The sequence below is a fragment of the Saccostrea echinata genome, unplaced genomic scaffold (assembly GCF_033153115.1).
Source record: "Saccostrea echinata isolate AGI-Se365-2 ecotype Australia unplaced genomic scaffold, CSIRO_AGI_Sech_v1 ptg000049l, whole genome shotgun sequence".
Taxonomy (NCBI): domain Eukaryota; kingdom Metazoa; phylum Mollusca; class Bivalvia; order Ostreida; family Ostreidae; genus Saccostrea; species Saccostrea echinata.
The window spans coordinates 1821912-1836473 of NW_026889798.1; the positions used below are offsets into that span (position 1 = coordinate 1821912).

Sequence of the window (14562 nt, forward strand, 5' to 3'; positions counted from 1 at the left end):
TTTCCAGTCCCATAATGGGTTATTTTCTTTCTCTGTTGAAATATAATTTAAATATATATTCGTACAGATTTATTGCCAAGTATTTAGATTCCAACTGCTTAATGATTGCTAATTAGATTTTAGTGTTTGTCAATATGAACATCCATTATAGTTCTAGTGGAATTTGTGAAATCAATTCAGCAGAGAACCAGAAAAAGGACGCGCATTAGCATTATTAAGCAATTAAATAACCTTTAAAGGATTAAAGAAAATTATTATGTGGTAGAGCAAGATAAAATCCATAAACTGTAACTTACTAAAACTTAATAAACCTATATCAATTCAACTCACAATATTCAATCCAATTTTTAACGCCAGATTCTTTATTGTGAATTACATTTACATTGTTCCATATACAGTGTATATAAACTTATTGCAAAATCGAATCTTGATATTGGTTATAAATACAACTAGTCGACGTTTTGAAAGTTATTAAGGATCAAATTAACCCGGGTTAACTTAGTTAACTATTTTTAAATGTAGTGAAGCTCATACTGCAATAGTGTTGTCATTATTACTTTAAAGGACAGATGATACAAACAGAAAATAGATGCCTGGATTGGTAAATAATTTTGGATCTATTTTAGTTGTAAATGATGCAAATGATAGATTTTTAAAATGTAAAGTAATTGTAAACTTTCTATGAAGTTCAAATTTCTGCCTTTTAGAACCATTCTTATTAATCTATACAACTTTTTGTCACTTTAAATACCATTATTGTGAATAAAAAATTAAAAACTACGCGGTTAAATTTATTCATTTTACTTATGTAAACATGACTTAAGTTGTTATTTTCAAGATTTTTGATAAAATTTTCTTTGTATCTTTTTGCCTTAAGCCGTTACTAAAACCATTTTATAATGAAATATGGAGATAACGAAAAGTATTCAAGCTCATAGTCCATTTAAGCAATACAAATCGGGAGCAGAGCAAACAAGGACCTCCAAAAACATCAGAGGTGGGATCAGGTGTCACGAAGGAGTAAGCATCCCCTTTCGACCGGTTACACTCGTCGTGTGCTCCTTATCATGATCGGGTAAACGAAAAAATCCGTAGAAATTACAGTGTGTAAAAAATGGCCCAACAATTTGTATGAAAAACGTCAGTCAGTATTTGTCCCAGTTGTAGATTGTAATTGCTGATAAGGCCATTGTTTCGACCATAGAACTTGCAAAATGATGACTTCAAACGAGACTGTTGATATCCTTGTGTCATCAACTTGTAGCTTAATAGCTTGCCTCGTTTTGAAAATTGATCGTACGTAGAGCGTGCTTTTGCGTATCGAATCAACTGGCAGACATAAATTCCAGATGCAGGTGAAAAGGGTATATAAGGGTATATTGCTACATAAGAAAGGGAAGTTGACGATAGAAAAGTTACCCGCCATAACATTCTAGACCTAAAATCCATCGTATATATTTTGTGGATTAAATTAAAGTAGTGTGAATAAATTGTAAATTAACCCACATCAACTTGTTCAAGTTATTATTTTGTTGAAACTTTATATGCAATTCTACATATTGTAAGGGTTTTGTATTCCTTTTTACCTAAAAACTTTATCATATCCATTCTTGGCACATATTGTATATGCTGCTCTCTAATCTACACGTGCAGTTGAGTATATTTTTAGATACGATAAGTCCACAAGTACACACAGCAGCGAACAATCATAGTTTTTTGAAATCTAAGATTACTAAAAGCCCTAGATTGACAGAAATTTGAGACTTGCACTTCTGGTCCCTGCTTTTTAAAGCAGATTTTCTTTCGAAGAAACTTGGTACTATACAAATTATCAATAGATAAAGCTTTTCTTTGGGTGAAATTTTAGCATGCACCTTGAAAAGCAATTGCATAGAATTTGAAAGAAACGCAAGGATCATTTGAATTCCTGAAGCAATCAATTTGAAATAACAAGTGGAAATTGCAATATTGATTCTTCTGTGTTTTTCAAGTTGTAAATGATAAGAGTTTTTCCAAGATTGATAGCGGCCCATGAGGAAAGCCAAAACTATGGATACTTTTCTTATTTTTATCTCGTATTTATTTTAAGAAAGACTGAATATCTCACAATTAATGATGCTCGTTCCCAATAATGCATCAGGTGCTTATAGAAGTACATTGCGCAAACTATAGGTGGAGCTGTAACTATGTCTTTTTAATTATATACGATGGGTGGAGCTTCAACTATGTTTTTATTTTATTTTATATTGATGAAATATACATGTAGTATAAATTCCTTACGTAATTACTACTGGTGTCTCAAATAACGTACAGTACAAATAATTTGGAAACTAAAGCTGTTGATATTCTTTCTTTCTCTCCACAGATGAATGATAGTGTACTCGCCTCACTATTTCTACTTCCTACCTTCTTTCTATCCGTTGATCTCATTGGTCCAGGTAAGTTTCTTTACGTTTAAATTTAATGTATTGTAACTTCATTATAAGTCTGTTCCAGCATTGTACATGTAAACCCTCACACTATCAATGCAAGTAATCCATCAAAATTACCATGAGCCTTAATTAGAGTTTGTAGAATAAATGTTTGATATATTCAAAGTTTCCTTGCATAATAAAAATTTTAATTTTTAATAAATGATTATTTTAAACAATCTGTAACTATTGGACTTGATTGTTTTTTTTTTTCGTACTCCTAATCTTCAAGAAATATAAATACGCCACGACTTTAAATTTTGACTTCATCTTAGATCTTACAATGTCATAATATTTTAGACAGACCTCAATCCAAGTAAAATTTATACATCAATAGACATGTCTTCTCTAAATAAACTCAAAATTACTGTACTTTAAGACTTTTTTTGCTATGAAAAGAAAATTAACCCATCTTGTTAAACCACCAGTTTGTTTGTGTACAGAGCCATTGAAACATGTCTAGTTTTTCCTTTCTACATGGTCATTCTATAGATCTGTTCTTCCTACAGAAATCCAGTTTATCGTGTGAATAACTGTCAACACTTTTCTCCGCCTCATTTGAACATTAAATGGGTTTGGGTCTTCTCTAAGCCTTAGTACCCTCTTCAGGGAATACACGTTATCACAACACTGTCGGAATACAGGGATATATTTACACTACATTTAGCCCGCGTTATTGATCTGAAGTCTGGGGAATAGGTCGTCTGCAAAGTCATTTCCCGCCGTCAGAAGCACTCATATTATCCGCTGGTCATTTGTTTTTCTCGTTAATTTCAGATTTCTTTATAAATGGTGTCAAAGCAATTTTGTATAACCTTGTGTTGTTTCATTGGAACTTCCAAGAGTTTATAAAATCCAATAACTAAGCTTCATTTTATGGTCTTTAGAGTAACCACAGGTTTATTTTTATGAGGGAAGAATATGATTTAATTGTGTATGATTTAATTGATTTAATGGCTTTGCCAGCAATATTATTATATATGTTTAAAAATAGGAGATAAAGCAATATTTACTTCATGTTATTTCTAATCTTCGAATAGCGTAGAGATCAATCTTCAGTTCATTAGACAACCTGTTTGATATTAATGAAAGTATTTCAAAATAAAGAAGATTCTTCTTACTACAATCCAATAAAATATCTTTTCAAAAGAAAAACATAATTTGAATATAAGAAATACTTACACAAAATATACTGTCGAATGATAAAATGTATAAATATGGAAATCTTCTTTAGCAGTATGGAAACGTTGAAGAAACTGACGAATGACTTACAATCGTCAAAGTTTACACTTGTCAATTTTCTCGCTTTTTATAATGAAAAATATAAATTGAAAAAAAACTATATATACACAAAACGTAGGAGGGACGGACTGAAGCCAAATTTCTATAGTCCAAGCTGGCAAAACAGGAGAATGGTTTTGTATAACTCTTTCTTGCATCAAAATCTACTTCGGATATCATACAGTTCATATGCTATATAAAACAAACGAATAATTCCTTTTACAGATAAATATATGCATAAATATACGAATGATTATACATTTTTTCGATGATTAAGTTTAAAAAAATAATCAAAGGACTCTTTTTGTAAAATCAGTCAAGTTTTTAGGCGAGAGCTAAACATTTATAATTTATATGATTACACGTTTGTTATTCTAAAAGAAATTATAACTTCACATTCTTTTAACAGACATAAAATGAGATAGTAGTATATCAGGGGACCTAAAGATACATATAAACTAAAAAGAAGTGTCTAAAATACAAACGTATTATATGTAACATACAATATGTTAGGCGTATGAAAATGTCGAGTTTTGATATGTTATTGGATAACATACATGAATATTTGCAAAGAGAATCATTCAAATAATATTTCGATTATATAAATAACGATTAAAAAGACATGGAAAGAAAGAAAAAATAGGGACTTAAAAAATCTTCAAACAATACAAAATGATATTTTTATAAAACAAAAACTATGCTGAATGCTTTAATATCTTTTTTTTACAAGAATGATATGTTTTACAAGCTTGTTATTCACTTTGAATAATATTGTATCTATAGAAAAAAATGTCGATGCATACTGACAGATCGACCCACTTAAACGAAGAGGAACAACTCTAACTGTGATAGCTGTGTATGTTATGTGTTAAATTCGTTGATACACAGTTCAAACGTTGTGTTCACTCGATTGTTGATTAACAATGCAAAATAAGAAGGAATAATTAAATTCATTGCATTAATTGTTGCATCTTTTCTGCGTCATTTGCTTCCATTTTCACCAGAGGCTGAGACAGGTTGTCTCTCATTTGATGAGCGTGCAAAAAAGAAAGGTAACTCTAATGAAAAGCTTTTTCTCGTGTATAAAATGGTAATTATAACTTAATTTCTATTTTTTCACAAATTATAGCACTTTTATCGAAGATGCTAAATACAGATATTGCCATTAATATTGAATTAATAATAGGGCAGACAAGAATAGTAAATGAAGTCTTTTGTTCATCATGTTATTTAAATGTTACATACGACTCTATTTTCGAAGCAGTTAGGCTTTTGAGGAGGTGGAATAAAACTATTAGCATTCAATCATTTTTTACTAATAGTACATATAACCATAACAGAATCTAAAGCCGTATACTTACAATAATATTGATGTATTTTATGTCTCTTTTTTATTCATCACATTCACACAGGTTTGTATTCAAAGTCAAAGAAAAATATATTAACAAGAGAAAATAAAATTATCTTAATATAGTTATCTAAGTATGAGAATGTCTCTAATAAATATCTTCTTTTGTAATTATTCTTATAATCTTCTAGATAATTTGCTTCATTGCGACATGTTAAACTTGAAATGGATTTTGTTTCTTTTCAGGTTGTGAGTGTGTGGTGTACCAAAGTACAGGGCAGCCCGGGTCTCGGACCTTCCACTCCCCTAACTATACCAGTTCCCAGTTCTATCCCCGGGGAATCATATGTATCTTGTTCTCTTTCATTGGAGACGTAAATGAAACAGTAGAGATAACGTTTATTGACTTCAACCTTCATCCAAAAGTTAATAATAGGTAACATCATATTTGTGGATTTCAAAAATTACATCTTAGATAAACTGTTCTCCAGTCTTGATCGAAAACTGGAAGGTAAAAGTATATGATTATATTTATAGACATCAATAAGCATTTCCCTTTTATCAATAGATAAAAAAAATGACTTATCTCAATTAAGGGTTCATATATCATTGCAATGTGCCAATTCTTAAATTATATCTAAAGTTTATTTTAATTTTAAGGAGTGGGCATGTGTTCCTTTACATAATCATTCATAAGTATTCCCTTAATAGCACAATGTTTAAGTTAAAAAAATTCTCTGTTTCTGATTGTTTTTCTATTTACTTCTTACAGTTACTTTTAACATTCATTTTAAACTTAAAACAGTCCCAGGAATCGTGCCAGACTGATAGTATTTCTGTTTATGGTTTACCTTAGATTCATAATATAGTACTTTATAAATATTAAGCTAAGATATACAGTTACACGGAATATTGACAAAAAGTAGGTTGTTCACTTGATAGAATCGAGTGAAATGTAAATTTACATATATATTTTCTCTTACGTTTTGTTCTAAAAATTAGTATACTGAGATATTTGTATCTAAAATTCGATACATATATAGCAGCTAGGCAAGCTGTGCGTTCAATAGAGATAGATATCACCTATAGGTAAGATAGATACCACCTATCTGCTAGGTTATTCCTACGATCTTGAACAAACCCTTGACATTTGCAAAAATCTATAGGCTTGAATTTGAATAATGTAAAAGATGAAGATAACGATCGGGGATCGAGATCGTAAACTATAAATATTACAAATCGAGAACAGGGCAAAAAATTGTGCCTTTTGAAAAACTAGAGGTGGGATCGGGCCTAACAGCCCTGTATTGATCAGGTAAATTTATTATTAAAGTTAATTAAAAATTGGCTCAAAAAATTGAAACATTGAAAACATAATATTAGTACACACATATTTTGATATTTTATGTAAGTCAAAATACTTTTAATAACCTATTTTCCTTTTTGAAGAATGTAAGTTTAAATTACTGATATTAATCTTTTTTTATAATTTTTATTCAGCTCATCTAAATTATGTTTATGCAGGTGCCCAGATTTTCTAAAACTCTATTTAGACGAACGAGCGGAAGTGAACGAACAAAGTATACCAGAATACGACTTATGTGGAAACATGTCTGACCTTCCCCAAAAAACATTTTATTCTAAGGGTAGAAGCCTACATATGGAATTCCACACTGCACGAGACGGAACTCTAAATAATACTTACAGAGGATTCACTGGAAAGTTCTCATTTGTAGACTCAAGTAAGATTTATGAATTTTACATAAAATTACAGAATTATCAAAATCCTATTTGAAAGATACTTTGTACAAAGTTAATAAATTATTCAGCAAATATATGTAATATTATATAAAACAACTGAGTTTACCATTATTGCCAAGCTATATCAGGGGCATGAACAATCGGAACAAACATTTCCTTCCTATGTCATCACAGATGTCCTTATTAAAAAAAAGAAAAAAAAGAACACACACACACACATGAGAATAATTATATTTTTATTCAGGAATTGATGCACATATCCAACAACTTATTATTACACATTATCCACAATCAAAATCAAGAGTGTGCGTAACCGTTCAGCAAAAATAATCTTACAAAACATGCATGAAGAAGATTCTCATAAATGCAGTTCTTTACAATCATAAATTGATTTTTAAATCATGCATAACGTTAAAATATTGGAGCATGTCTGGCTGGCAATTTTACTGAAATATAAAATGCACTGGTAATCTATGCTTTTTCTATGCACTTGTTCTTAAAGAGCAAAAGGTAATGCATTTTCGTTTGAAGTAATTTTAACTGACACCGTGGTTATTTTTTTACCTGAAAATGCATTTTTGTGGTATTCGTATTTTTTCCAACATTACTTTGTTCAATAGCACAAATTTGCAAGGATCGAATATAAAGTATTTACAAATGGTTTGTAGAGAAGCAAATTTGCGTTTAATGAGTGTACTTTTTATCTACAGAAGCCCAAACTACAGAATGAATGGTAAAACACAACAAATTCAATGACCTTTATTTTTCCAAACTGATTTTACGTACGAGATAGAATAGTATACGGGAAAAGATATCTTTCTGATGATATTTTGATTGACTTTTTTATATAATCCGTTTTTCTTCATTAACATGGAACAGATGAATTCCAGACAACAATGAAGCGGGTTTCGAAGGATCCCAACACATGTTCCTATAATGACCAACACAACGACAGTAGCTTTAGCAAAGGGAGGTTCTTTTCCCCTCGGTACCCACAGAACTTTCCTCCCTGGTACTCCTGTAGCTACCAGTTTATTGGACGACCAGGGGAGATTATCCAGATTGCATTTCTTGTTCTCCAGTTGTCCGGCAACGCCACAAGGTTAGTAAGTATCTCTTTATCTCTTGTCCTTTTTATGATTTTTCCATGTCAGAGTTATCCGTGATCGGAAGGTGGTAGTATCAAGCCCCGACCGAGACATTCCTAAGGAAAAGAAGCAACTGTTTCTTGGCCAAACGCTCTTCACATTGAAGTGGAACTTGTTGGTCTTTCGGATGAGACCTTAAAAACCGAGGCCCCGTGTCAGGGTAGGCGTTGGGACGATAAAGATCCCTCACTGCTCAATGGTCCAGGATGCCGAGTAAACGTCTAAATTTGAAACCCTTTATACGGTGACGTCTCATATGAATGAAATAATCTTACAAGAGACATAAAACAGCAAACAATCAATCAATCAACTTGCTAGAAATTGAGTAGTGTCGTTTTTTTTTCTTTGAAACTACAGTATATAGAAATATCAGAAGAAAGATTTACAAGTATATGCACTACGGCTAATCTTGCAAGCATCAATCATTCATAGAATATATTCTTTGAACACGATTTCGTCCAATTTAAAATCAAGAAATAACTTAATATCTTACATGTACTTGATGCTTCACTAACATACTTTGTGTCTTTTTTAAGCTGCAATAAAGATGAAGACTACATTGAGGTGTTTGATAACAGAAATAAAACAGAGAGGATAGCTTTCATCTGCGGTAGTAACAGTGTTCCTACCATTACATCACACAGTAACTATTTAAGTGTGTATTTCCATTCCAAATCAAATTCCAACAAGAAAGGATTTGCAGCTACTTATGAATATAAATCTATAGATTCTATTGGTGAGTACTTTTAGTCCACCTTTTAAGGGTCGTATTGAGATAGGCCAATCAAAGGAAAATAAGATTTACGTTATCACTAGTAAACCAAAAGCTGATGAGAAGGTCACATGTACGTCGTGTTCGCCCTGCACCAAATCATTGTATTTCACGATTGTGACCTCACAATAGACTACCGATATATGGTGGCTTGAAATTCAAAGCCTTGGTGCATTTTTTTCGGTTTAAACACGAAGGTGAAATGTAAATATTTAGTTTTGTGAATGTCACTCCATTAAATCAGTTTTATTGCTCTCGAGAAATGTTTACGTTATTCATTTGTATTTTATTCCATGCATCTTTCTTGGTTCGGTATAATAAGCAATTTATAACATGGATGTTATGGAGATGTGAACAGTTCTTTATATGTCTCTCACTATTATGGGTAAATGTAAATCACCATCAAATTTCTTTGCTGAAATTCATTTGGGGTGGGTGGGTTAAATATCAAGATACATTAGTGGATTGCTGCAAGATTTGGTTGACCATAATATTTATAATTGAAATAAGTTTTTATATAATTTATTGAAACTGCTTTAAATTTACTTTTAAATAGGAGATTCGAAGAAATGATCGGTGTTATTGAAGAAAATGTTAAACAGAAAACGAACTAAACATTTCCTTAAAGAATTTTTTATTAATATTGATAAAGAAATCAGTATTCTGGGTAATACAGTAAAATACGCTTATAATGAATTAAAGCTTACAGCGAAGTGATTTTCATTCCCCGTGGCTTTAAAATATATTGTGATCTTAAAGGATGTAATGAATTACTTTCAAAACGAAGCAAAATCATCGGCCCTTGGCACTTTGTTATAAGCGTGTGTTACTCTAATTGCTTTAAATAAGCATTGGACGTTCTTAACAGTTTTGAACGGGCATTTCATGAATTAGGAAAGGAAAGAATTAGGGAAGGAATGAAACAACGATGTCCAAATAATATTTTATGTAAGATCACTGACCACAAATACGAAAAGGCAATTTATTTTTTAATACAGAAAAAGTCTTAACAGAAATATCTATAGAATCTTTTTTCAACTCTTTCAGCAGTGAAATCAGGTATTACAAATGTTCAATAATTCTATACAACTATTGACTAACATTTTACGCGAGTTGATGCTCTTAGTTGTTAACTCTCTAGCAATAGAATATGCAAACACAATCACATTACTAACAAGCACTGGCATGTTTTTGTAATGATTTTTAGATAAAGACTATAGTATTTGAAAAATCTTCCATATCTTAAACTAGATGCACGTTAAGGCAGTTAACAATGTAAATTTTTCTTTTGTATTATTTATGAAACTTTAAAATAATACTTAAATCATACTTAGAATATTTTATACACCCCTACTTGAATTTGCTTGAGATAGTCAAACATTTGAAAATAAGAGTGATTTATTGCAACTGAGGTATATAATTGAAATGCTTATCAGATAAAAATACGATGAGAGCTTCCCCGTAAAAAATGTTTTGGGAGCTAAAAATCACAATGAAAGTGTATAACGAAAAAAAAATATCAATCATGTAATGAGTAAACTGTTCTTATGTGCAAAAAAGCTAACTATACTACTAATATCAAAACGACTGGGAAAATGGTCTCTACTTATTAATTTCTACTACAATGTAAATAATTATGCACTTCTTTTTCCATAGCCAACAAGTGTGAAATATGAAAATTCAAATTTAAAGTTTCTGTTTTTCAAACTATTCATAGGATTTTTTTTCTAAATTAATAATTTTTAGTATAGTTTTTATATCAATAATTTATAGTACATTTTTTTCTATATAGATAATTTATAGTACAGTCTTTTTTATATCAAATAGCAATAATTTATACTACATGTACATTTTATAGCACAGTTACAAATTTCGTTCCTGCTGCATAAAATTACATATTATAAGTTTCGCACCTTCATTTGTCTTGAAAATTTTTATTTTAAAATAATATAAAATCCCTTATTTTCGTGGGGTTCAATATTTATTATTTTCATGGTAGGGAGAGACCCACGAATTTATGTCCTCCACGAAATGTAAAATTTCAACAAAACTAACGTTCCACTTCTTCATCCACGAAATAAAAACGCGCGTAAAACAATATTTGCTTCTCAAACCACAAAAAAATTTACCCCGTAAAAATATTTGATTTTAGAGTATTTGAATCTTTTACATTTATCTCTCTGAGCATTCTTTTTGACGAGAAACACAAAGGCATTCTAGTCAAGATGATTGCAAGCTAGATGTTGCATGTTTTAAAGCTATCTTTTAAAGCTATCTATTCTGTGATATTTTAATATCAAACAGACGACAGTTACTTGTATATCCGACTGTTATGTGTGAATGTAGGTTGGGTGAGGAAAATTAAAACAACTTCACACCAATAAGTTAATTTATTAATATAGAGTCACAAAGAATACAAAAAAAGATCTTTCTTTAATTTATGCAGATTTTGATTTAATATTATTAGAGGAAAATGTTTTGTATGAATGTACGTAGATGCTTAATAATACAAATTTATCAGAAGCGATACATAGAATTTAACGCTTTTTTACCGTAGAGTAGGATTCAGATTCCTTCTTTTTCAGAGGACAGTAATATGTTCCAAACAAGCTGTAGATTGATAGAAAATTAATTCACCCATTGACTTTTTTATTTTCAATAAAGGAAACTCTCAACATAAATACCTATAGAATCTTTTTTCAACTCTTTCTGCAGAGAAATCTGGTATTCAAATGTTCAATAATTCTATATAACTATTGACTAACATTTTACGCGAGTTGATGCTCTTAGTTGCTAACTCTCTAGCAATAGAACATGCAAGCAATCACATTACTAACAAGCACTGGCATGTTTTTGTAATGATTTTTGGATAAAGACTATTGTATTTGAAACATCTTTTGTATCTAAAACTACATGTAGTTGCTCATTAAGGCAGTTTACAATATAAAATGTTCTTTTGTACTATTTATGAAACTTTAAAATAATACTTAAATCATACTTAGAACGTTTTAGACACCTCTATTTGAATTTGCTTGAGATAGTCAAACATTTGAAAATAAAGTGATTATGCCACGTAAAGCATATGTATATAATTGAAATGTTTATCAGAGAGCTTCCACGTAAAAAAGGTTTGGGGAGTTAAAAATCACAATGATAGTGTATAACGAAAAGAAAATCAGTCCTGTGGTCAGTAAACTGTTCTTAAGTGCAAATAAAGCTAACAATACTACTTACACTACATGTAAAATGTCAGGAAAAATGATTTCTACTTATCAATTTCTACTACAATGTAATCATTATGTACGTACTGCTTTTTTCCATAGCGAACAATTGAGAAATATGAAAATTCAAATTTAAAATTTCTGTTTTTCAAACTATTCATAGGATTTTTTTTTCTATATCAATAATTTTTAGAAGAAAAAAAATATCAATAATTCTAAGTACAGTCTTTTTCTATATCAATAATTTATAGTACAGTCTTTTCTATATCAATAGCAATAATTTATACTACATGTACATAGTATAGTACAGTTAAAAATTTTGTTCCTTTGACATGTAAAGACATTTTACGAGTTTTGCAACCTTCTTTTTCTTGCAATATTCTTTTTAAAATAATGTGAAATCACTTATTTCATGGGTTTATTTTTTATTATTTTCATGGTATAGAGAGACCCACGAATCTACGTCCTCCGTGAAATGTAAAATTTCAAATAAATAAATAAATGAAATCCCCTAGGAAACAATATTTTTTACTAAATCAACGAAGATTTGACCCTATGAAAATATGTGATTTTACAGTTTTAGAATCTTTTAAAATTACCTTTCTGAGCAATCTTTTGAAGAGAAACACAAAGGCGTTCTAGTTAAAATGATTGCAAGCTAGATGTATGCTTTTAAGCTATCTATTCTTTGATATTTTAATAGCAAACAGACGACAGATATATCCTAGTTGTGAATGCAGATTGTGGGAGGAAATTAAAACAACATCACAACAATAAATTAATCTATTAATATAAAGCTTTAAAGAATACGAAAATCTTTCTTTAATTTATACAGATTTTGATTTAATATAATAAGAAGAAATTGTTTTGTATGAATAATGAATGTATGTAGATACGAAATTATACAAATTTATGAAATGCAATACAAAGAGGTTTTTGAACGTATCTATTTAGCAGTAAAAGACATTATCGCCTGCTTATTGTGTTTATGTCTCCCAATTTAATCGATACACAATACCGTATACTGCATTTGATCATTTGTTAAGGAAGGCTGTTGGCAAATAATTTGAGGTTACAGAGGTATCAACAATCGCGTTTAAAATTATCTTGCAAATTCTATGGTCGCAACAATTACCTTGTGTGCAAACCTATCTGAATATTGATTGACGTTTTTGTTAGGTCTTCGTTTAATTCACATATTGATTTTTTTTTTTCATCGAATCACTCATTATAATCTGATCAAGAAATAATGCTTATAGATTAAGTCTTCGACAGAAAAACAAACTCCTTGATTCGATCCCTCGTCTGGTGTTTCCGGGTGGAGGGGAGGGGTGGGGGTGTTTAATTTTCTCAAATTTTATTGGATTTAAATATTTTTATTAGTTCGAAATCTTCACATTTTCATTCTCATATGGACGATGAGGACTATAGTCTTTCTAGGAATGAAGTGAATATTTCATTACCAATTTATATAGGATTTAATAGGGCCCATAGCAGGCGTAACCGGTCCACAGGGGATGTTCATTCTACAAATGCACCTGGCCATAGCGTCATGAAACTTAGATGAGATTACTTTTTTCACTTTTCCACAATATATTCCTTTTGTTAAGTAAACCTGTGAAATTTCCACGTGTCCGTGTTTTATGTCCAGATTTGCATTGCTTGTAGGTTTTTTTTTAGATCGATAACGGTTTGTTATCTTCACCTACTTCATAATACCTTATTGATTACACGTTTTCTGGGTATTAGAGTAGTATCTGAGAAATATGTTTTTTAATATTGTTATACCCTTATAGATATCGTTCTATATATTTTGTTACAAAAAAAGTCCAACAAAGTAAATTTTTTTTTCTTTTTTCATCGGTTTAACAATTTCATTATTGACCGGTGTGTCAGTGCAACATAAGAATTGTTAGACCGTAACGTCACTGCTACGTCACAAGTGATTAGTCGTCGTTCAACATCGGCGACACGGAAATAGCCAAAGTTTCAAGAGTTACCGCGTATGTTATTTGAAAGATGGCATCACGGGAAAAATAATGCTTTGTGATAAATAATTTCTGTGTTATAATAATTTAATGATTATTTTTTTTTCATTTTTTGTTGTTGTCATTTTTTATTCAAAAAGCCACAATATTACCTATAAAGAAACTGTTTAATTATGTGAGTAAATCTGTTTAAAGGTTCTAATTTTAGTGTTCTATCTTAAGTGAATGGTATACCAAAAACAGTTATAGACTAGGATTCGGGCAACAAATGATTTGTTGGACCTGAATGTGTAAATGATGGCCTATGGCCTCGGGCTACATTTTCATCTTCAGGTCCAACAAATCATATGTTGCCCTCATATCCAGTCAATAACTTTATATTTTGACACAGAAGCCAAGACATCAATCATCTACCAAAAATAGCTGACCTTCATGCACTGTCTAAGCCTAATAATTAATAAACAATTTACTCACTTTATTTCGGATATCAACATTGGATATGTTTTTAAGCTTCCAGTCAAATCATTAAAAAAGAATCATTTCGGATTGCCATATTCCTGACTGAAGCACCC

At 30.5% G+C, this 14562-nt stretch overlaps 1 protein-coding gene across 2 annotated transcripts in view; it reads left to right on the plus strand.

Annotated features, from left to right (window-relative positions):
• The window catches only part of LOC133203218 (suppressor of lurcher protein 1-like), a 52154-nt gene that overhangs the window by 18863 nt on the left and 18729 nt on the right, over positions 1–14562 (plus strand). For both annotated transcript variants that reach the window (XM_061339048.1, XM_061339049.1), the window contains exons 2-6: positions 2366–2438; positions 5347–5536; positions 6625–6842; positions 7741–7963; positions 8546–8745. In XM_061339048.1, the coding sequence (XP_061195032.1) occupies positions 2366–2438; positions 5347–5536; positions 6625–6842; positions 7741–7963; positions 8546–8745 (904 nt within the window). The remainder of the gene's footprint in view (positions 1–2365; positions 2439–5346; positions 5537–6624; positions 6843–7740; positions 7964–8545; positions 8746–14562) is intronic.